The sequence below is a fragment of the Drosophila yakuba genome, chromosome 2L (assembly GCF_016746365.2).
Source record: "Drosophila yakuba strain Tai18E2 chromosome 2L, Prin_Dyak_Tai18E2_2.1, whole genome shotgun sequence".
Lineage (NCBI taxonomy): Eukaryota > Metazoa > Arthropoda > Insecta > Diptera > Drosophilidae > Drosophila > Drosophila yakuba.
In genome coordinates this window covers 19,672,730-19,697,035 of record NC_052527.2, presented here as the reverse complement: position 1 = coordinate 19,697,035, position 24,306 = coordinate 19,672,730, and the positions used below count along the sequence as shown (strand labels likewise).

The window sequence follows — 24,306 nt, the reverse complement described above, 5'->3', positions numbered from 1 at the left end:
TATGACTTAATGTTGCTTCAGCTTCGTCTGAGTGTGTGGCATAAATGTTGTCATACAAATATGTGAAAATTGCTCATTTCACATGTTAGGAAAAGCTGAAAGCAGAGGGAAATTCGGGTAGTATAATGACGAAACATTTGGGTGGGTAAATGTGTATAGGCAAATTGCCTGTCAACCATTTTGTAGACAATTTGCTTCTTTTTTGTGCTATGTATTATTGTCGTTTTTTCATTGATGTACAATGCCTGATGCTTATCAAAAATGTTTGACACAATTTTTGTAATAAAAACGTATGATGTGTTTATTTGCTATAAGTTGTGTACAATGAAAGGTCGGCTTTAACATATCGCCGTTCCATAATGAAAGAAAAAGATATTTAATAATATCTAGTTTAATAATATTTTGCATAACATTAAAGCATTAAAAATTCATTCATTTTGAAGATTTGTCGACGAGGAGTAATAGATTTCATAAATTTTAATAGATTTCATGCTCTTACCTCAAACCTCTGTGCTATACTTGCTTTCGGTTACCACCGAATTTTGCAATCAAGCTAGATATTGTATGTACCCAAATTGGGTTATTCCCCATGCAAATCAATTATCCAAGAACTTTTGCGTCAACTTTCCTCATGTCCTTGCTTCCACAATAGTAAAAAATTATTTTCATATATTTTGCCGACTTCGGGGGTGTTAGAGAACCTAATGAGTTCGAAAGGAAACTTAAATCAATTAGTCAGCAAACGATGATGAATGAATGGAGAGGATATTTGCCTAAAACTTTTAATTTTAAAGAGCAGGAAGGATATTTCGCTTTAATATGTATGGAAAGAAGTCCCCAAAGAGTTTATTGTTGTTTTTCTGCATATTATGCCTCTCTCCTTGGTTGCATTTTCTATTTTTCCCTGGACTTCCTTTCTAAGTCCAACCTTTTGTGTCGTACAGCTGGATAGTCTTTTAAGTAAAGTATAATATTTAACAAGAACAACTTTTCGGAGGGGCAAATATGGTTTTAAAGTTGAAGAAGGTTAAATGTGGATAGGAAAAATGTAGTGAAATTTACTACAAGTAAGGACTTTAGTAGATAATTAGTACACCAGAATGTATTTAGAAATTCAAGAATCGACATTGATTAATTAAAAGGAAACGTACTACATAGTTGAAATACTATTTTTTTATCATTTAAATAAGCTCTTAGTTTGAATGGCTTGTTATTTATACAAAGAGTATTAGGAGTCCGTCACCTTCTGAGGAGTTTTGTTCATCGCTTTTCTAGTTGTTTTTCCCTAGGCTACTTTGTATGCAGCGCCTGGTGCTATCAGTTGTTGGATTTTCAATAGCCGAGTGCACTTTTGTGCCTCAACAAGCCCAAAAGCAAAACTCGGGCGCGGCCTACAGATATGGATGTACTAGTATGTATGTATGTGATTTCAACGCCAACAATATCAGCCATATTCTGGGTTAAAAAGGTGGAAAATGCAATATGAAGGCATATTCAAAATACCACCAACGATTGGGGAATTGTACAAAAAATCTGGTGAGCTGACGACTTTAAAGTCAGATTGTCCATTTTACATGCTGTATATTTTGAAGCAAGTTCCAAGTCTGCATGTAATTTGCTGTTTAAACAGCTTGTCGCTGGTGTCATTTTGGCAGAGCCACAACTGGGAATGAGACTGGCTCTTGGATGGGAGTCTGGGCCCGCCTAACTAACTTCCTGTACATGGCTGATGACTTGTTCGAGCACAATCCCCCAGATGCCTATCCCTGGATCCCAGTCGCTTGCCATCTTTTGTCCTGCCAAACTCGTGTGCAAGCCACGTTGTCGGTGACATACTCCGCCAAACGAGAGCAGATACAGCTCCATCCGAAGGAACCTGCAAGTAGTAGTGCAACTGTTGATGTTTGAGTTGCAGCCAGCATCTACACGCGGAGTAAGAATCACCCCGAAATACAGCAAATCACAATCATGCACTGGAAGAATCTTGAAATGGTTTAGAAAATGTAAATTGCACGCTCATAAAATTGATTTAAATCTAGCAAATTTCTTTATTTTTTAAATTTTTTCTTAAAAAGAAATGTCAGAATTATTAGCATATTAACATCCGACTTTTTTCCAGGTGTACTAACAACTGTCGTTTGGATAGTACAGTAGACTGGTCTTTCGGCACAAAACTGAAGCTAGCAAAAGGTTGGGAAAAGCCAAGGCTCAGTTATAGATACATCATGGTTGGCTTGGTTTCGCTTTTTGGCTTGTCCCTGCCCTGCTTTTCTATTCCTCGCTTTTTTGAGCCTGTGTATCAATCCGACAACGTGCCACTTGTTAACGCACAATGGAGTCCCTTTCAAAACCTTGATTGATATGCCCTGCCTGCCAGCGGTGCGATTTTATCCCGCTGCGGGGTTGGCCATGTGTAGTCGCAATTTAGGCGTATTTGCTTGTACAGTTGCTTGCTTAGTTCCCTTACTAGTGGAAGATTCAAAATCGATTATATTTTGAAGTCAGTTTTTGCGATTTAAAAAAATCAAATAAACGGTTTATTTTCATTGACTTAGGTGTGAACCACACTCCTTTGCCTTACTAATGAGTATAATTATCTACGTCCTTTATTCGTATGTGTAAGTCCTATTCAAAATATTTTCCTTTGCTCTGCCTGTGCCTATTTTCAAGGACTTGTAACGTTTTAGAAAATGTTTGAAAAATATTGACACAGCCATTATGTAGCGCGAACAAATTAATAGGAATGACAAGGTAAACACTTTAGCGCTGGGATGTCTTTCAGGTGCGAACTTTCTCTTTTGGCAAATCTCTTAAACGCTGTTTGCCTGTGTGTACGTGTCTGTGTTGGCAAATTAACACACACATTCAGGGGCATACGTGAGCCTACACAAACATATACACAGCGGGGCAAACAAAGCACCTCGCCAACCTCCTATATGCGGGCGGTGTATTTATTTGCGCCTTTGAGTGGTTTACGCCCAACTGCCTGCCAGCTATCCTGTGCCACATCCACATCCTCGTCCATATCCACATGCACATCCTTCCACTCCTTTCACATGTCACTCGCCAGTTTTCATGGGTTTTTTATGCGCCTGCAAATATATTTGCTTTCACTTTACACTTTTGCAAACAGTTTTTAAAGAACTTTGGTGGTGAACGAAATGCATGGAAAGGGGTTCATATTTATGAGTTTAATTGGAGAAGCGCTATTCATCGCTTTTCCGTTCTGAAAAGATTAAAATTCGGAAAATATTTTTAGGCCCCACGATGCTCTTAATAACTACCTGACAAACTCGGCCTGACCTTGATATCTTCGAATTACTTACATACATTGCAATTAATTTTAATAACGTATCACACCTATCACGGACGCCTCTATTCTTTCGCGCTTTTAATGTTATAATTGGCTTATTATGAGCGTTGTACTCTTTCCAGACTTTACTTTTAAATATTTCCTATTGTTCACCGTTTGTTGATCTCTTATGCATACAGTTACAAGTTTGTTGTGAGCTAATTAATAAAGTTGCGAAATTAATTGACGCTGTCTGGCTTGGTAAAAATCTTTTTAAAGTACTCATATTTTTCGGGGCTTTTATTTGGTTATGTTACCTCGAAAATAGCTGAGGTTTATTATTTATATTGAAAGTTTCACAAATGCTTGCGTTTAATTAGGTTATTGTTAGCCAGCTTGCCAGACAAATACAACTTTTTACCCATCTAGTTTAAAATCTATAAACAAAGTGGGTGATTTACCATATTTTCGGAATATTATGCAATGTAAATAGGATTTTACAAATACAGGAATAATAATAGAGTAAAATTGTGGATAAAACTTTGAAATGAAAAAGAAAAGAATTAAAATTATTCTAAAATGAAACAAAGCCAGACAACAATCAACTTTTACCACAGACTGTGAGCTCGGCGCGTTTCGCTTGTTTTTCAGCTTTTCCAACACACCTGTTACCACAACACCAACAATACAACACCTAGCCCCAAGTTTTCCGTTTTCACTGCAGTTTTCCCGAGTTTCGGGGTTTGTTTGCTTGTCAATGCAAAACGGCAGAAGGGAAAACATGGAGTGACTGTACTTGATAATACTCACTTGGATTGTACAACGAAATTAAATTTCAAAATAATTTGCATTTTATATAATAAAGCTGTTGTGTTATTCACAGTATTTGAGAAAGTTTGGGGACTGAATATGGTGATCTTAATTTCGATAACTTTGAATTACCAGTATAAATTATGAAATCAGAGCAAGAAATATAATTTGAAATTGAATAGGAAAGGTAGTACAACACAAAAATATTATTTTGTCCTCCAAATGACCGACATTTCGCTTACCGTTTTTTTCCTTTGACAGCTCATTACCGAATTAACTCCTTTTACTACTGGGAGTTTGTAAACATTGTTCCGTTCCAAATTGCCATAAGCGAAACATGACAATTCGGCTGGGAGTCGTGCCACTTAAACTTGACATGAGCAAAACACTAACATAACAAGGAGATGGCTTGCAAGTCCTTTCACATGAACAGCTCATAAAATGCGATGCGAGCTGACAACACTTTTGTGCTTTATGTGTTAACCGAGAACCTCCTAAGCGAATCCACCCCACAATCCCTAACCTTACCCCTTCTCCAGAAACCTAGTCTCAGGTTTCATGCCTGCAGCAGTCGAGAGTCCTTTTTGACCGCCCCCTCAACTTTCAGACAAGCGTGCGATATACGTGCATGATATATGGCATGTGTGTTTTTTAAGGTGTTCTCCCATTTTCTCCTTGGAATGGGGCATGTGTTAATTACAGAAAAATTGCGAAAATCTGTATTATTTACTTTGCTATCAGCACTGAAGCTGAGCTTCTATTTGCTCGGCTCTTCTTGCGTGTCTCGTGTGTAATTGCAGGTGTCTTTGTGAAGGACGATGTCAAGGAAATCTCAGACGCTTTCAGTTAGCTGACGAATACCTCAAAATACTTTTTAAAATGGGGTATTTTATATGTATAATATGGTATAAGAGGTGGTAAGGATATAAGCAATCATTGTTATAAAAGCATTAGTAAGTTTATTTAGATGGTAATTTAAGTATGTTTTACCAGAAATTTTGTTTGAATTTTAATCTTTGAATTTTAGATTTAGAGTAGTTTATCGAGCAAATCATAATACTCTTGACATGACCGAATATTTGTAAAATATGATTTCTACTGCGCTTGGCAATTATTTCTCCTATCAATGGCCAAGTTTGAATCAAGGTTTTGTATCATTCGTTTCGGTCCTTTGGAATTCTTCTTTGGCATTCCATTTTAATTGTCTTTTGCGATTTGGCCAAGGCGTACAGTAAGTGTGTGTGTTTGTGTATGAGTATTGTCCTTCCGATTCTTGTTCTCTGTACTTGGTCCTTGGCTCTGTTGTTATTGCATTCCTTTGCTTTGGTTTTTCGCAGCGCGTAAATAAATTTCATATCATGACATTTATTACTGACCCTTAAGCCCCCACCGCCACCCAATCCGCAATCCAAAACCCACAAGCCCGATACATGTGGGCCTGGAGATTACCAACAGTTTTCCTTATTCCGCCGCTCCATTTTCCCGCCTCCCCGCGCAGTTTTTCTCATTCCCAACGGTTTCCCAATGGCTTTTTGCACAGCCGCAGCGGTTACAATTTTCATTTAAGATTTGTTTTCACTTTTTTAGTATTTTTTTCTGTTCGTTTTTTTTGTGTCAGTTCCTCTTTGGACCCACACACACATTCGTACATTTGATTTATTTTAGCACTCAAGGGGCGTGCCAGTGTGCTACAGGCAGGTTAAAGGGCGAACAATGACGAGAAATGCAAAACAAATGCAGAGGAAATGAATGAGGCCTGAAATGAATGCGCAATGAATGACCCAAACGAATGAAAAGTGTGTGCAGATGAAGACAAAGATTAAATGTAAGTGGACGTCGCAGAAACAATTGTAGTTAATTTACGCGTAGAGAGAAATGCATAACAAATTAATGAGAATTCCAGCGCACTAAAAGCACTGAAAGAATATGTTTAATTTGCCTGTAAAATAGCTTTATTAATATACTGTTTTCTGGTACTACATTTACTAATAGCTTTACACGAACAAATTATATAAACATTCCGCATTTTATAGAATTTTTCAATGCAGTAACTTCTCAATGTTTATAATAATGATTTTATGAAATGTTATTAAAGTTTAAATATTTGGGAAATGTTCAGGTGCCATGTGGTTAAAATAATCCACTGAGTTAACTATTGACTTTGGCATTAATTCAGCATTCGAATGGCGATCGCCCCTATTTGTTCAGTGCAGGGTAAGACTCGGTCCTCGCCTCAGGACCTTGGACCTCCTTTGTCCTTTCGAGTATCCTCTCTTTCAAAGTTTACTTGACTGTGAAATAAGCGGACAACGAGAGATCTCCATCCTGAATGAAAAGCAGTGAAAGGAATAAAAAAAGAGCGCATTGTCTTTGTCTTTTGCATAATTTATTTATATTTTCATTTTCATCGGGCGTAATTCGCTCTGTTAAAATGAAGCAACGGGAGCAGGCAGATGCCTACATTTCCGGCTCAGCAAATAATTACAAGCTTAATAACAAATTTAATATTGCTCTGTCTCGAAGGCCAGTCATTTTATTTATTGTTTATCCTTTGTGCCTCCTTTTATCTGGGACCGTGTACGTGTATGTGCGTCCACCTTTAACTATTTACACTCGCACACGCTCCTTGCCTTTTAATGAGGCAACTACAAGGAGCGTGTCCTTCGTCCTGCGACCCTTTATGGTTGCCGGCCATTGAGGGTCCAACTTACATTCGACCTGTTTCCCTTCCTTACACTTGTCGCGTTTGTCGCTCTTTAAATCGTCTGAAGAGCTGTTGGCCTTGCAATTAGTTGAGGACCATGTCAGGCTTTCTGCTCTTTGTTCCGCCGCTGGTTGCAGCGCCAATTTTGATGGCATCATTGCACTCCGGGGCCACTCCAAAGTTGCTCACTTCTAGAAGTTCCCGGAGAGCGTTACTTAGACGCTCCGACTAATTGCCAAGATAAGTTCTTGGACGTCACACCAGGGGTAATCAAAACACAAAGTTTTGTCATGAATGTGGAGCAAAAATAACAGAAATTTGCGCAGTCTTTCAAAAGGCGAGGGTTAATAGAAGCGAAACAGTAACTACCGCAATATTTTTCAAATGAAATAATATATTAACAATAATGTGGCCAAGCTAGCTATGGCTTACAACTTTTACTGGTAACAGTCAGATAAACTAGGACACCTGAAATTTGGGGCAGGTTAACTTAGAAACACAAAAATTAGACTGTATAATCCAAAGAATGGGTACGAATTAATGTTTAATTTGAGAGGTAAATAATATACAACTCCCTGCAGATGCTCAAGGACAACAGGAGTTGCGGCTGGATCCGCCGCTTTTCGTGACCTGTGACATGGAACAGTTTCGAGATCCAAACAAGAAGCGTGCCGCCAACGATGCCTGCGAGGAACTGGACAAGCTGGATGCCCAGGATGAGATCAGTGTGTCAAGTATCATCTCGGCCCTTTTGCGACCGATTGAGCCGTCTGATGATCAGTTTAAGGTGTGCGACTGGGGCATCAATCCCAAGCAATTTATGCCCACCAAACAGGCGATAATTTTTAAGGAACAGTTGTTCATCTCGAAGCTGCGGAATACAAACTGCAAGTTGAATGAAAACCTAAAAATTTTCTTTGAGCGGGAACTTGAGCAAATTGGACGGTTCTGTTTAAATGTGGAGGAATCCTACGATGGCTATGTGATCTTCAGCAGCAGTAAGATGAAGAAGGGCAAGGGTCTGACGGAGTGTGGCCACCAGTTGAAGGGGAAGTACGATGATAGGTTCCTCCTTATCTGCGAGAAGAGATCGGAGTTCGATCGAATCGATAATACTCGGGTGGAGAAGACGCTGGAGCTGCGAAACCATGCTGACTTGATGCTTACCGCTATTCGCGAAACGAAAATCAACGAAGAAGTGCAGCGCTTTAAGGCCCGCATCGATATCAAGGATCGCGATCACGTGTTCGTCCTGGATGGCGGGATCATGCTGCTGATGAGACACCTGGTGTGCAACAACTTTGTGGGCGACTTCGAGTATTACACAATGAATTTGTATGGCCGGGTCCTTCGCTGCAATCTGGTGGTTTCCAAGGAGCGCAAGGAGGTGCGCATTTTCTATCGCACATACAAGAACGTCGTGCACATCTTCACCCAGCAGTGCTTCAACGACGAACTGCAGGATGTGGCCGAGACCTTCATGACTCCTGAGGGCCGGATTGTTCTGCACTATTGGCGCGGCTATAACTACCTTTTGCATGCGGCCTGCATGCCACCGAAGAGAAAGGAACCCGTCCTGCCCAAATTGGAACTGATGTGGCGCCAGAACACACAGTTGGCTCGCAAGTTCCAAGAACTCAAAGCCCTCAATTACGAGAATGCCACCAGCTATCTAAGCAGCAATTCACAGCTTGCCGATTTTATGCAGGATTATGTGCTCAATCTGCTGCGGTACAAGCCCAGCAATGTCCTCGAGTTCTCAATCATGTTTTTCCAGAATATGGCGAAGGGATAGGTTTATCCTGAATTAGGTATCTGGTGTGTTTTCTAAATTTCAAGTGCTCATTGGGCAATTAATCCTATAAATAGATTCAGAAAGGTCTTATTTAATGTCTCGTGTATTGTATTTTGTTATTAGAGTGTTAATTAAATTAAAATAAAAATAATGTACGGACATATAAAATGGTGTGATATTCTCAATTCGAGAAATACAATACAATATAGTAACCGTTGCCAATAGCCGAACTAAACAATGAGGCACCCCAGCAACCCATTTCTTTGTTTGCACCCTTCAAACAATCGTCAAAAATTTTCAATATTAGTCTTTGCCCAACACCAAACGCAAGTTATTCGTACACTTTACAATCCACCTGATATTTTCTTATTTTTACCAGTTAGTTATAAGTTAAGCAATAATGAATTGCTTGGAGAAGAAATCGCCGGAGGCGAATCCCGAGTGTAAGGGCAGGACCATTGAATTAAATCCGGGGTCCGCTTGCCCGGCTCCGCTAATCTGTCCCCTGCCGACGGAACCACCCTCGCACCGACTGAAAAAGCCACCGCAGCCCGCCCTAGTAGCCTTGACGCCCCACCCCGATGAGGCTGCTCAACAGCACCTGGTCCATAATATCATGGGTTCCGCCCAGGAGCATCAGAAGCTACAGGCGGATCTCCAAGCAGGAGTTGACCAACAACAGATGCAGTTGGCCGACATGCGAGCCGAACAATATATGCAATCGCACAAACCACTCAAAATGGAGGAAGTGCAGTTTGCGGTGAGCTGAGTTAATGGATAAAATGTTTAAAAATATGGCAAACATATATTCATAATTTACAAAATGTGGCTCTCTTTCTGCACAGCGTTCCATGAACCCCGAAGCGGATGATTTGCAAAATCCACCGTGCTACTTGCCCCAACAGGGTGATGAGTTGCCTCACAAGGACCAGCTGATGCCCATGGGTCCAATTGGTCCTTGGGCGTCCGGCAAGGTGGATTGGAGCCCCATGGCCGGGATAACGGGTACGAGACCCGTTGTGGACCGCTACTCGATCACCCGATATAGTCCCAATGAATGGCGGACCAGGAACCACGAGACTGTGCAGGTCGTCAACGGAAGCTTGGGCAGGGCGGATAAGTACGGATACAGAATATCAGGACCTCGAGTTACTAAACCGCAAAACTCTGAAATCTAATCCACAGAAACCGGTTTAGTTCGACCACCGAATTCCTAAGGCTCTCTGCCCTGGTGGCCAAGTCGCAAAAGGAAACCACCGACAAGCTCAGGATCCGGTCGCAGTTGATTGGTAAATGGAAGAATACATTGGAGAACGCCATCAAGGCGATGGCCGATGAGATATCCACAATGGAAGTGGAGCGGATAAAGCTGCGGAAGTCCATGGTGGTTTTGGGCGTACCGGAATCCATAGCTAAGGAGTGCATTGAGAAGAGGGCCACACGACCAGATACCGAGTTGGTTCGCGACCAGGTGGAAGAGGAGCTGGTCAACGAGCTGGCCCTTATCGCTGAAATCCGAAGGTTATTGATGAAAACACTGGACGACTTCAATACGCAGCAGGTTGAGAATCGCACGGCTAGGCAGCGCCTGGAATACGACTGGAGTGACAAGAAGGAGGCCTACGAGATTGATACCGTAAATACCGGGTTGAATAACTGCTCCAGGACAATCATGTTCCGACCGGGAGCCGTGCGTCAGCCACCGGAACAAGCATCTGAAAAGTACTGGGAACATTTCAGCATGGAGACCCTGGACGAATGCGAAAAGTGTCGCCTTAAGTCAGTGACTCTGCGAAACACTTTGAACTCGACACTAATGAACGCGGCCAGAGATATTCGCACACAGGCCGATGTCGTTGAAAAAGCCCTCACCTCGAGGATCAACTGCACCCAAGAGGCGGTGCAACGGTTCGAGAATGATCTCAAGAATATACTGCAGGGCCTAGCCGATGTGGAGAACCGCATTGAGCAGATGAAGCGACGCATTAGCTCCTTTGATGCCTCCATGAAGGTGGCCCAAACCCGCATGGACAACCGCAGCTATCGGCCAAATGTGGAGAACTGCCGGGACTTGGCCCAGCAGGAGCTCATAGATGGGGTGCACACCATCCAAAGCAGCGTTTCAGCCCTTCTTCATGAACTAGAGGAAGCGGAGCGGGTCAAGACGGACCTTGTAAATTCCCGTGCCCGACTCGAACGAGAGATTATGTTAAAGAGGCGTAGCCTTTTCATCGATCGGGAGCGTTGTATGCTTATGCGATCCTATTATCCTTCGGCTAATACATTGAGTGGTGCTGCCACATCTTAGAATGGCTGACCACAATGTCTAAATTTATGAGTTTAAACACATAACTCGCGAAGAAGTCTAAATTATCCAGTGCTGATTTAAACGTAAATGTTGTTGTAAATGTGAGTCCGACATCACATTCAAAATTTACAAGTAAATAAGTATTTGAATAAATGAAGGTTTACTTCCAAAACATTGACAATAGATATTGGTTTATTCAAATTTTTATTTGCTTAAAAGAAGTTGTTATCTTGTTATTATAACAACAAGATAACAACTCTAAGCGATAATTAAAATTCCAAGAAGTTATTTAATAATAAAACAAATGTAAAAGTTTAGTTTCGATTTCAAAAAACAAAAGCTAATTTGTATTATTTATTACAGCCGTTAATGTATTAGGGTTTCTTCAGGTGTTTAAGGCATTTCAAGCCATACAACTTAAGCTTCTAATTGCCTGATGTTCGTATTAGCCTTAAGTTATTTTTAATAAATGCAATAAAATGCCATTAGAGGGCAATCAGACACGTTTGGAAAACCATATAACTGAAAGAAATATGTTGCCAACTTCCCGGTGCCCTACACACACACACGTCCAACCAAACACACACATACACGTATTGGCCCAAGTACTTACCGAAACACGTTCAACAGCTAGAACAACACGTACTCAATTTAGAGATACACGAACGGGATGGAAAAGGGGGCGTGGCAGCGGACTGATATTGATACGGAGGTGCTTGAACATTCGTTAATGTTTGCCTTCCTTGTAGCGGCAAATATAGGGACAGTTTGGCCAAATACCCTCGCTCGAGGTGCTCGAAAACAATTTTGCAGGGAAGCCAATAAATTACGATGCAAACGGAGAACGGCATGCAGGAATTTCCAATTGAAAATGGTAAACGTTTTGGCTCATTCAGGTTATTTTCCCTTTTGCAAATTTAGTTGCCATAATTGTGTACTATTTCCAAGGGTCACAGCGATCCTATTCTTTTAAATGCACATGAAAAATAGATACCCAGAATGCGACGCGTCTTCTGTCTGTCTTAAGTTGCATGTGTTTCTGGTCTAGTCTCTGTAGTTTTTCTTTCTTCCGCATACGTGCAAAACATTCGCCATCCAAGATTTATTGCCTGGAAACGTGTTGTTTTTATATTGGCCAATGCTGCCATAGGATGGTGCTAAAGCTTGCCAGTAGGGTTGATGCTTTAGCGATTGTATCGCTTTGCTAATGTCCAGGTCAAGGACAATAGATGATTGATCTGAAGGTGGGTTTACTTAAGGCTATATTTTAATTGCTTGGCAAATATGTTGGTGTAGTAGGCGAGAACCAGAGAATTGTGTTTCTCCTTTGCAAAGCTTTGTTTGCTTAGTAGCATCATCAACATACTACATACAACTAATATAGCTTAATTTTTTAAAACCGATATGTGTCCTTACCTAATTTACATTAAATAAATTTATTTATCAAAATAGTTTTTCCGAAATTGCCTATGAATGACAAATATAGTATTTCATTATTTATTTTTGCACATGTGTATTTATTTTCAAGAGAAGTCCATTACCACTCAGCAAGTCGCAGGGCCATCAAACACCCATTACTCAAAATTTTCCTTCGCCTCTAGTAACTGCTTGTCTTAAAAAGCAAAAATCGTTTTTCTTATGTTTGCTGTATGCTGTTAATATTTCGTAATGCCGGTAAAAATCACAGCGTGTGGTTATCGCAGTCAACTAAAAAATAAGAGGAAAGTGGAAGTAAAAGGGAACATTGCATACATTTTGGCGGTGGAGCGCGCTTGCAAAAATGGTCGACTGTTTTTGTCCTGGCACCATGTGGCTAAGAAAAAATCTGTTGCATACTGTTTGCGGTGGAACGCAAAAAATGTTATATTTCTGCTACCCCGCTGGGAAACTGCGAGAAAGAAATCCGAAAACGTCAAAAAAGTACAAAAAATAGTCAACATGAGTCTTTAAAAAATTGTTTGATGTCCCGACGGATTTTCCTGTGCGTTTGTGTCTGAGTTTCTATTATTTTTTGTATGCCCCACAGCTGTATTCTACGGGCCTTTTAAAGCTGAATGCCAGATACTCCAGGTAAAAATTTTTCCTGAAACTATTCCCAGTTGGATATGTAAAGTTGAATGCCACACCTTCGACCCTGGGAGGCCATAATTTAACTTCAACGCAGCAAGACATGCAATTTAATTTTAACAAAACCTGACATTATCACACCAGCCAACAACGAGCCCCGTCTACATACCTCCACAAACACGCACGCAGACATACACAAGGAGTTGGGACAGAAGGAGTCGAGCTGTGTTGGCAACACAAAGTTAGTAACATAATAAGTAGCAATTTTCGGTTTCCGCTTTCCGGGCCAAGCGGCAGCAGCATCAGTGGCTGCAACCTACCATAAAAATACATAAAATGGCTCTGACTAAAAGAAAGCCCAGAGAGCAGAACGAGGAATACCCATCCGCACACACTCGGCGTACCGCCAGCATCCTTTCCAGATTCAGGGCAAGGAATGCCAGCCGAAATCGGAATCGGAGTAGGGATTGTGCGGCAGGATGGCAGGATGAACGGAGGGCAGGCGAGTCCCGTTGCCAAGAAAGTATACTAACGGCTTGCGGAGTAAATTGGTATTTTATAGTTGCAGCCTGCAACTGCTGCCCGAGTTGCCGAGCTGCTCACAGGTGCCAGCAGCTGCTCCTAGCTGAAACTGAGTCGTAGACGGTAACTTTGACAAGGAGTTCCGGCATTCGTTTTCGGCAGTTGGGAAGTTAAGGTTTGTCCTAAATATAGGAACAAAGCTCTGCATAATAACCCATTTTATAGTACGACTTTTTAAGTAATTGTAAAAGTACATTCTTATTGTTTTTCTAAGTTTTCTAAAAAGTGCCTAAATCATTGCCTTTCCAAAATGGTTTCACTCCTTCAAGGATGCTGCGAAAACCCAATTCCCAGAACACCAGCCGCGGATAATCCCACGAAATGAAATGCCGCTGACTTTGCAAAGGCAGCTAAATTAGTTGCCGGCCACCTTCCGCATTCATGCCAAAGTCACTCAAAGCGACGACATCGGCGACAACGACAAGGACGACGATGATGATGGTATAAAGGACGAAAGGACGGCCCACCAGAAGAGGCGCCAGTGGGCGTGCCAGGACAACAAAGGTTGCCGGGGCTCGTTAGCATTTTACAACACTGGCATCGGCTGCAGCACGTAGCTCCTAAGATGATTTGTGACCAGCTGCAACTTTTTGTTGCCGCCTCCGGCAGCCATTTTTGATATTATTTCAGAGCTGCCTCGGCACTTCCGTTTCCGCCCTGCCTGCGTTGCATGTAAATGGGTAGAATGAGTTTCCCTTTTTGCGATCGCTTATCAGGTCTAAAGGGAGTGCAGAGTGCAAGAGCTTCTGAATGCAATGGTGCGTGTGCGAGGGAGCGAATTGAAGTTAATGTGGGCGACTGATGATTTTATCTGCTGCTGTTGACTTGTTGACTTTGCGGGTTAACTACAGCACTGTTTATGACTTCATTATGCTAATAAAAGATAATATTTTTACCGCTTGTCAGGTTGTGAGCGGAGGTTCAACTTTCGCTTTATATCCACACGACTCGGTGGAAAGTTCGCGGTAAAGTGTTGGCATGCTTTTTAATTAGTGTTAAAATACAAATAAATACAATTGCAAATTCAACTGTTAGTTTTTAAAATATTTTAAATGCAGAAGCGGTAAATTATAAAATTTTCTAGTGCAGTCTTCAAAGAAAATTAAATATATTTCATGAAAAAACTCCGATTAATCTAAGATTGTATGAGTATTTGAAAACGAATTCAAAAACAAGTGAAAAAACAAAACGCTGTAGTCCCGGACTATCTAATACCCGTTACTCAGTTAAAGCGCGAAGAGAAATTTCAACACTGACCGTTTTTTGGCGTTTGTGAGCGTTAGAGTGGGTGTGGCAAAAAGATTGTTGGCAAATAGAGTTAAATATACAAGACAAACAAAAATGCGAAAAATTTTAAGTTTTCAGGTAGTTTGGGGCGGTTTGTGGGCGTTAGGGTGGGCGTGGCAATAAAAATGGCTAAAAAAAAAACATTTTTCAAAAGTACGGGCGTCGCAGTTTTAGGCGGTTTGTGCGCGTTAGACAACATGAATCGAAAAACTTGCTCTGCGTCTATGTCTCTGGAATGTGCATGCTTAATATAAGCTTTCTAGTTTTTATAGTTCCTAAGATCTCGACGTTCATACGGACGGACGGACAGACGGACATGGCCAGATGGACTCGGCTATTGATCCTGATCAGGAATATATATACTTTATATGGTCGAAAACGTTTCCTTCTGCCTGTTACATACTTTTTAACGTATCTAGTATACCCTCTTACTCTACGAGTAATGGGTATAATAGTAGCATACTCCAGTTGCTTGCTGCAAGTTAGACAGCGATTCGCTGGCTGCGAGCCGCAGACATTTGATGCATTTCATAGCATTTCACCTGCATCTGCCCCACCTGAGGCAAAAAGCCGATTAGCATATGTTTAGCTAGCAAGTTGGCCGATTCGACGTGGCCAGACCGAGTGCCACCCATGCCGACGTCATTCCCCAAATTCAGTTGGGTGGGTCAGCGGGCCGGAAATCAGTGGATCGTGTCAAATGCATCAACCGAGGTAGAGCGGCGGGAGCCACAAGCTTCAGACCCGCCCCAAAAACACGAAACCCGAAATGCCGAAACCAAACCCAAATGCGCTCCTCTGTGTCCGGTTTGCAGGCCCGGAACGCTGGTCACCGAGCGCTAATGCGGCGTGAATATGCAGGGACCGATGGTCGATGGACGGGGCGATGTCAGCTGGGGCCAGCTCGTTATCATCGTCAATGCACGATTTTTTGTTCGCTGTCAAGCCCAAATGTTTGCAGAGCATTTCCCAGCACATCCCCGGCTAATGTGCGGTTTGGCGGTCGCCTGGAGATTAGCCCCAGTCCATCAAGTTCCCAACCCACCCCATTCGCCTCTCCATTTCCCAGCACTCATCTTTTCTCCGTGTTGACGTTACCTGAAAAATCGAAATTCCAAATTCCAGCACGAGCCAGATTGTCGGGCATTTTATTACGAGGAATGTGTTGACGCTCCACCTTTAGAAATGATTGAATGACATACCTGAGGAGAAAAGGACCAAGTGAAGAAGTGTAAGACAGTCCCAGATTCTGACACGTTCTACGCACTTAATATATGCAATGTAATGAGGTGGTTTTTTAACAGAATTTTAACACAATGCTGAAATTCTCTGAAACAAATACCAAAAGGGGAATGCCATAAAAGTATATCTTCAAAAATTGTTTCTGAGCCTATCTTCTTTTTCAACTCTGTCTTTGTAATAATATATGCTTTAATTACAATCTATCAGGAATACAAGCTTACTATAACTTCCATCTTCTGCTAAGAAACAATAAAGCTTGCCTTATCTCATTTTTTTTAAATTTTAAAATCTTTAAATTACTTTTCTTGTTTAATACGTGGGAAATCATTAACAATTAACACTTAATACATTTCTTGAAATCCGCCAAATGATCATAGGTGACAGTACCACTTGCCTTCTAACGTAGCCATCTTAAATCCCCACACCGTTTCCGCTAAACTTCTCATTTACAATCTCTCCTGTCAAAGTGTGTAAAACTCAAACTCAGATGTCATAGCTCGACTGACTTTTGAGCCGGCAGAAAAAACTTGTTCTTCAGTCGCACCCATCCATTCTGTGAAGTCCTTATTTGCGAATCCGTATGTGTGGGTGTTCGCTTGCCAGCATTTTTGGGTGTGAGCCAGCATTGAGCTGTTTGTCTTTTAATTGTTTGCACTTAAGTCGTTGGTTTGTTTGTTCGTCTGCGTTTGTCTGCCTGGCAGGTTATGACTTTTGTGAGAAAAGTCGTTAGGAGAGCGCTCAAGCAAATTACGGCCACAAAGTATGGCACGTTTTTTCGGCGAAATTAATGCGCGTTTAAGGTAGGGCTTCCACGAGAAGATGCATTTAAATGTGGGGGACAACGGTATATGCATGCGAGTCGTATTAGAAACAGACTGCGATGAAAGCAAAGAAAATCTTATTATAGTAAAGCAATTCATTAAGAAATTCATATAATCTTCTTATCAATAGAATGTACATCTGGCTTTAATCAACTAAAGGTTTGAATTAAACTACGAGTATCAATAATTCCTTGAAATATATCTGCTTTTAATTTTAATTGGTTTAATAGTATCTTATAATAGGGAAAGCTTGGTAAGCGTGTTATGGACACTAAAAAAGCATCTTTGATCAACTAAATGCAGTGCCAACTGACTTATCTGTGCGGTCGCCTAATCAGCGTTTGGTATTCCCCTTTTCCAGCATTCGTTTTCCAACTAAAGCAATAACTACATGCTTACCAGGACAAACAACATGGAGAGCTAGGACAAATGCAATCCGAATCCTTAACCTTAACACTTGGCTAAATTGATACACACATCAAAGTTGCGTTGCAATAGCCTCAAATCTTTCCGTAAATCAAGCAAAATGCAAATTTCACTAAAAACTGAGGACGAATCCGAACCGGAGGAAAGCGGAGACCAAAAAAAACCAGCACACAAAAAATTCAAAAGCGAATGGCGAAAGGAAAATTGTTATCCAACTGAAGTTAGGTAGCTGAAAGTTTTGTAGGGGAAATAGCCGAAAATGGCTGCCAGGTAAACGGAAAACGTTGAGGTAGGAAAGAGCTGACCACCGAAAGCCTTATTTATCACACGTATAGTCCCGGTCTCGATTCTCACCCTTCCATTACCAGATTTGGTTTCTGAAATCGCAAACGAAGGTTGGCCAATTGGATTTGGTTACCCCAAGAGTTGGCCAAAGCCTGTGTGTGTTTGAATGGACTTTGTCCAGGTTTGAGCACGCTTGACATACAATCTCCCTTCTAGTGCACTGTAAATATTCGACAGAAGTCGAATAACTGAAATTATTAATAATCAATAATTGTTAAAATGAATATGTTAAGGAATTAAAAAACCCACTTTGAATTTATTACAGAATGACTCTGGTAAAAGTTATCGAAATATTTAGTATTCCATGCTGGAATTTTTTTTACTTACTTACTTTATTTATTTTTATTTGCATTACAATTTACATTTACATTTACACCGGTACAGAACGCTGATAGCAGGTTCAAGGATATCTGTAAAATTTATGGCTGGTCAGGCTGATAAAACTTATAAAATATGAACAAATGGGACGAAAGTTGTGCCAACAATATAAGTTTCCTCAAAACACTCTTGTTTAGCTAAAGAGCCTCAGCTTGGACTTGTGGTTTGACTTTTGTGCATATATGTTGTATGTATTGAAAGTGTATCCCCTAATAGATTTCCACAAAAGCAAGCTCTACAACAAAAGTAAGCATAACTCTTATCAGGTTTGTTATCTGTGTGAAAGTATGGAGTATGGTATTTTCAGAGCTATTGGCCGTCTTCTGGTCCGGGATTTCCCCCGCTGACCGGACCTTCTCTTGATGGCGAATATAGAAACCATGGTTTTGACCATGTCTATAGTTTAAGTTTTGGTGAATTCGGACCATATTATGCGTTAGGAACACCAACACCACCAGGTAATTGTTCATATGGCTGTCAAACGTATTATGCAGAAAAATATTCATAGAAATATTTTAATAAAATGACATCTGAAGTATAAGATTTCTTTTCCTCAGTGCTTGGTGGTTTCCTGTTGCTCGAGTTGCCCAAAAATGTCCACGCCTGCCGCAAAATGGTATCGAAGAATTTTCTCCTCGACTTCTGATCAAGTTTTCTTTTCGGAAAAGAGGGCATCATGATAATTTAAACCAAACAACTTCGTGCCGTTTGGTCTTATTTAATTAAGCCCGGTAGCGGGCATGTTTTATTTCAATCAGTAGCCGGGGAAAGTGGATGTTGCAATGCACAAAAACCCGTGCAAAATAATTAACTGCATGCAACAATTTCCCTGACACTCCTAACTGCCGAGCTGTTGCTGGTTGCCACGATATTGAACCGAATTCGCTGGCCTGGCTTACTTGCATGTACGAAAAGGGAAATCTGCATTTAATTTATTGATGCAACAACCACGTCGAGTGAATGGGAACTCTGGCTGAGAATTTCGATGTACCCGCCAGTAGCCTAAATGTATGCAGCGTAAAATTGTTAAATGCGCGCTTAATCTGCATATAGGCGTGGATTCCGCTGTGCGCCACGCCCCACCACCGCCCACTGCACACCCACCACCCGTCGTTGGCACCAAAATTGTTTCATTTCCCCATTAAAATGTACGGACGAAAATGTTAAACACTTTATTGGCTCGGTCCTGAACGCCGGTGGGCGTGGCAGGTCTACCTCCGATTGTTGCGGCTGTTTGCCACGTTAGCATATCTGTTTTTCATGTTCGCAGCACTAATCGGCCACCGTCCGTCTGCTCGAAGCCCGGGAATCCCCCGATCCACCGATTTCTGTTCCTGGGCTGGCAATGGGTTCATTCCAGACAGTTGCCACCTAGTGCACTCATACGTTTGCCGGACAGAGCTTTATGACTAATCGAAATCGGGGTACAGGGAAATCCTTAAGCCATTGAATTCCGCTTTAAAAGTGGATATGGCGAAATAATTGGGCATCGAACAGGAATCTTTACTCTAACGGTTCAAGGCTAATGGACCAACCAGTCCTATTATTACGCCTTTTAAGAACCTTGTTTTTTTAAATGCAGAAATCACTTTTTTAAAAACTAAATATCATTTTCAAAAATTATAAAGTCTGTGTGGGATTTTCATTTTCTTTCAAATCTTTTATTTTCGAATGTAAATCTATTTCATAATATTCATCTATAATTCAATTTATCATTTAAAACCCATTATTATGGACTCCTTCAGCGATTTCTAACTATGGCTTGGGCCTAGGTTTCCTGGTATCACGGATGTTACCAGCCAGTAGATTGGGCACGCAATCCACGGTGGCAGAACCACCACTGGCTTCAGCATCCTCAGCCGGCAAAGAGCCATCCTGATTCATTCGAGGCCTGACCTAATAATAATTATAAAATGTTAATTAAAATATTTTCCAAATCAATACGAATATTTAGTACTGACGTTTAGTCGGAGAGGTCTAGACTGCTGAGAGCGCCTGTTTTGCTGGGCATTCGCCATTCCTAGGAGAACGCAGCTGAGCAGCAGAATTGCAAGAGCGAATTTAGGAGACATCTTTAGCTTGGCTTGAAAGGCTGGAAGACACTGTGACTTTGGCTGGGAATCTTTGTTATTTATACAGATTTGTTAAGGGAACCGCAAGCTTATCTGCTTGCGTGGAATTCGGACTTCATGCATATTGCAATTCTTAATAAATGTGATAGTATGGTTTAAGTTGAAGAAATGTTTCAATGAAAATGCTATTGAATAGCTCAACATCAACGACAATAACGTAGAGTTCGAAGAATTGATTAAAGTTCATGAAGTCCGGTGGAAATTTGCATTTTCTTCGTAAGTCAGGATGATAAGACTTATGAAATATGTATAAATAAATACCCGTTATTTATAGAGTAAAAGGGTATATTAGATTCGATGAAAAGTATGTAACAGGCAGAAGGAAGCGTTTCCGAGCATATAAAGTATATATGTATATTCTTGATCAGAATCAATAGCCGAGTCGAAAAAACTTATTCCCACGCCCACAAGCCGCCCAATGCTGCCACGCCCACACTTTTCAAAAATGTTTTTATATTTTTCTTTTTTATATCAGTCTTGTAAATTTCGCACTTCCACTAGCTGACTAACGGGTATCAGATAGTCGGGGAACTTGACTACAGCGTTCTCTCTTGTTTAATATATCTTTATTATTTTACCAGAAATATGGAGCCCGAACTTTTGGTGCGAGTTCTCAAAGCTTTGAGTCGTTTAGTGGTCCGAAATTTCCACCGATGACCGGATCTTCTTTTGATGTCGGATATGAACATGTTATTGAACAGGGCTTTTCTTCAAGTTTTGATGGATCTTTTCCGTTACGACCAGAAATCTCTGGCCAGAAATCTCTACGCCTGCTGCAAAATGGTAATGAAGCATTTTCTTGACTTGCGATTAAGTTTTTTTTAAAGCGTGGATTTTTTATTAGATTTGATATGCATACAGGTGTGGATACTTTTTGGAAATTATAAATTAAATTGTTCTTTCAAACTTTTATGTAAATGTAAATGCACTCTTAAAGTGTCAAAAAAAGACAATTTATCATTTAAAATCAATTATTTTGGACTCCATTAGCTTAGTATATCGCTCCAAGCTAAAAAATATATATAAGGCAAAAAAAAAAAAAAAGAAACAAACTGGCTTTCGGAAACAGGGTCTATATGTGTGATCTTAACCCTAAGCAGACAACTGCAAGAGTTGCATTTTTGCCACCCTAATCACACTCAACAAATTTGAGTGTCGGGTGCCACTCACACCGGTCATCGCGGGTACTTACAAACACCCGCTCAAAATATTCGGGTGTCTGCAAACACGCATTGTCTTGGTAAACACCCGGGTGTTTCGGTAAACACCCAGGTGTCTGGTAGACACTCGCTGCCTGTTGAACATACATAATTATTGAAAATTACCGAAATAGATTATGCCCAAAATCTGTAGATAGCCTCCTTTTTTGGCATTCTTTTTACATAAATTTAACCAACATGAAATAGACATTTTTTTTTATATAATATATTTTTTTGCTTTGTTAAAATTTGTAACATTTGCTTTCCATATTTAACTTTGTAAATGTAAAATTTTTCTTTTTAAAATGATAAAAAAACAAGCAAGTAACAAAAACACCCGGGTGGCAAAACAACCGGGTGTTTGTCATTGCTGAAAATTGAGTGTCTACAAACACCCGGGTGGTGATACAACCGGTGTTTAGCGGGTGCACTTAGGGTGCCGGTGTCTTGCTGCAGTTCATTGACCCCTTAACTCTGAAGCTGACCAAATATAGGCCCAGATATAGACAATCTTACAGAGTACGATATATCGTTACAGAATGTTGTGGGAATGGTGTGGTGAAATATAATATAATTTTAATATGTAACAAAGTAAATTTAAAAAAAAGACCAACATAAGCAATGAAATACCTTTGGGTTACTAAACAGTGGTAATAAAATATATAAAGGCGATGTGATTTAAATGTATTTTTGTCAGTGGAAAATAAATAAAAAAAAAGTAAAATAAGGGGAAATATATGCCATGGCCGAATAAAAATCGAAAGTGATCTATAAGCTTTGGAGAACACGGAAACGAACCCGAATGTAATCTAAACCCCATATACCCCTTTTAACAGATATTATAAAAAAGATAAAAAAAACCGAATCATAAGAAAACTTTATCACAGAACAAAATGAAGTAAAAGTTACTTATTTAAGGTACGACACAAATAGTGAAAACGTTTTCTATGTTAAGTAAACTACATTTTTATCGATTTGCTAAAAGTCTTTTTGCCACACCCACAAACCGGCCAAAACTGAAACGGGAACTCGAGAATAGCATTCTCTCTTGTCTTTACGTAAGATACATGCTAAAACAAACTTCTGCCCTTGGCTACTTATTTTCAGTGGCTTATCACTTTTTCTTGTCTATTTTTATTACTTTTCATTTATCGGTTTAGCAATCCCAACAGCGGATATCGAAGAAATCTTTCTTTGTTTTAATACCGTAAATTGAATGTATTGGTTTTTTTCGTATGTAAAGGAATTTGATCATTTTACATTCATATATTTAGAATACATTTCTGTAGACCATATCTGCGTAGTTTTTTTCTTCGCTTCAAAATTAAAATTTTTCGGGTTTTCAACTATGGCTTGGGCCTAGGTTTCCTGGTGTCACGGATATTACCAGCCAGTTGATTGGGCACGCAATCCAAGGTGGCAGAACCACCACTGGCTTCTGCATCCTCAGCCGGAGTGGGGTAATTTCGAGGCCCGATCTAATAATGATTATAAAATGTTGATTAAAATATTTTTCAAATCAATAAGAATATTTAGTACTGACGTTTGGTCGAGGAGGTCTAGACTGCTGAGAGCGCCTGTTTTGCTGGGCATTCGCCATTCCTAGGAGAACGCAGCTGAGCAGCAGAATTGCAAGAGCGAATTTAGGAGACATCTTTAGCTTGGCTTGAAAGGCTGGAAGACACTGTGACTTTGGCTGGGAATCTTTGTTATTTATACAGATTTGTTAAGGGAACCGCAAGCTTATCTGCTTGCGTGGAATTCGGACTTCATGCATATTGCAATTCTTAATAAATGTGATAGTATGGTTTAAGTGGAAGAAATGTTTCAATGGAAATGCTATTGAATAGCTCAACATCAACGACCATAACGGAGAGTTCGAAGAATTGATTAAAGTTCATGAAGTCCGGTGGAAATTTGCATTTTCTCGTAAGTCAGGATGATAAGACTTATGAAATATGTATAAATGGGACAAAAATTGTGGCAAGAACTTCAGTTTTCTCATAACACACTTGTTAAGCTAAAGATGTCACCTAAGCTTGGACTTGTGGTTTTACTTTTGTGCGCCGTTCTCGTGGGAGTCGAAAGTTTCACTCCCCATAGAGCTCCACCAAAGCGAGCTCCACAAGAGAAAGTAATTATAACTTCAAAATTATTATTTTAATCTATCTTTATTATTTTACCAGAAATATGTTCCTCGAACTTTTGGTGCGAGTTCTCAAATTTCGGAGTCGTCTAGCGGTCCGAAATTTCCACCGATGACCGGATCTTTTGATGTCGGATTTGAACATGTTATTGAACAGGGCTTTTCTTCAAGTTTTGATGGATCTTTTCCGTTACGACCACCACCAGGGGGTTGTTCACATGGCTGTGAATCGTTTAATATGCTAGCAGGGAAGAGCAAGGACAGGTTTTCAAAAAATTAATTTTTGTAAAGGGATATTCTCAATTTCATAAAAATATTTAAATAAAGTGGATTTTCGATATAAGATTTATTTTCTTAAGGGCTTGCTGATTTTCTATTGTTGGTTTTGCCCAGAAACCTCTACGCCTGCCGCAAAATGGTAATAAAGCATTTTCTCGACTTGCGATCAAGTTTTCTTTAAAGCGTGGATTCTTGATTTGATTTGATCTGCATATAGGCGTGGATGCCGCCAACGTCCGTCTTGCCTAAGTCCGATTTCCCGATTAACAGTTTCCACCTAGTGCACTTATACGTTGTGCAGGACAGAGCTTTACGATTAATCGGAGTCAAACAGGGTACAGGATATTCCTTAAGCCATTGTAAGCCGCTTTTTAGGTAGATATTGCTAATTAATTCGATGGCAAAGTGCCGAACAAGTCCTATGATCATGTTATTTTTAACGACCTTGTTGAATGGATATTTTTAAGATGCAGAAAAGCAAATGTGGCCATTT

At 40.4% G+C, this 24,306-nt stretch overlaps 4 protein-coding genes and 1 long non-coding RNA gene across 5 annotated transcripts; 3 read left to right on the top strand and 2 right to left on the bottom strand.

Annotated features, from left to right (window-relative positions):
* The first annotated feature begins 7,214 nt into the window (after positions 1 to 7,214).
* LOC6528970 lies at positions 7,215 to 8,696 on the top strand. Its single transcript, XM_002089966.4, has 2 exons — positions 7,215 to 7,336; positions 7,388 to 8,696. The coding sequence occupies exons 1-2, from the start codon at positions 7,333 to 7,335 to the stop codon at positions 8,599 to 8,601; spliced, it is 1,218 nt and encodes a 405-aa protein (XP_002090002.1). The 5' UTR covers positions 7,215 to 7,332; the 3' UTR covers positions 8,602 to 8,696.
* Positions 8,697 to 8,872: 176 nt separating this feature from the next.
* LOC6528969 (tektin-4) lies at positions 8,873 to 11,092 on the top strand. Its single transcript, XM_002089965.4, has 3 exons — positions 8,873 to 9,361; positions 9,447 to 9,721; positions 9,787 to 11,092. The coding sequence occupies exons 1-3, from the start codon at positions 9,002 to 9,004 to the stop codon at positions 10,907 to 10,909; spliced, it is 1,758 nt and encodes a 585-aa protein (XP_002090001.1). The 5' UTR covers positions 8,873 to 9,001; the 3' UTR covers positions 10,910 to 11,092.
* An 8,610-nt stretch (positions 11,093 to 19,702) lies between these two features.
* LOC6528968 lies at positions 19,703 to 20,281 on the bottom strand. The gene is made up of 2 exons (XM_002089964.4): positions 20,019 to 20,281; positions 19,703 to 19,953 (listed from the first exon to the last, which is right to left on the bottom strand). Exons 1-2 carry the CDS (start codon positions 20,127 to 20,129, stop codon positions 19,813 to 19,815), a joined length of 252 nt encoding a protein of 83 aa, XP_002090000.3. The 5' UTR covers positions 20,130 to 20,281; the 3' UTR covers positions 19,703 to 19,812.
* A 41-nt stretch (positions 20,282 to 20,322) lies between these two features.
* Positions 20,323 to 21,112, top strand: LOC120320766. The gene is made up of 3 exons (XR_005560308.1): positions 20,323 to 20,405; positions 20,771 to 20,972; positions 21,034 to 21,112. It is a non-coding gene; the product is annotated as an uncharacterized LOC120320766 (long non-coding RNA).
* Positions 21,113 to 22,585: 1,473 nt separating this feature from the next.
* On the bottom strand, positions 22,586 to 23,210 carry LOC120320640. The gene is made up of 2 exons (XM_039370901.1): positions 22,932 to 23,210; positions 22,586 to 22,866 (listed from the first exon to the last, which is right to left on the bottom strand). Exons 1-2 carry the CDS (start codon positions 23,040 to 23,042, stop codon positions 22,735 to 22,737), a joined length of 243 nt encoding a protein of 80 aa, XP_039226835.1. The 5' UTR covers positions 23,043 to 23,210; the 3' UTR covers positions 22,586 to 22,734.
* Between the last annotated feature and the right edge of the window lie 1,096 nt (positions 23,211 to 24,306).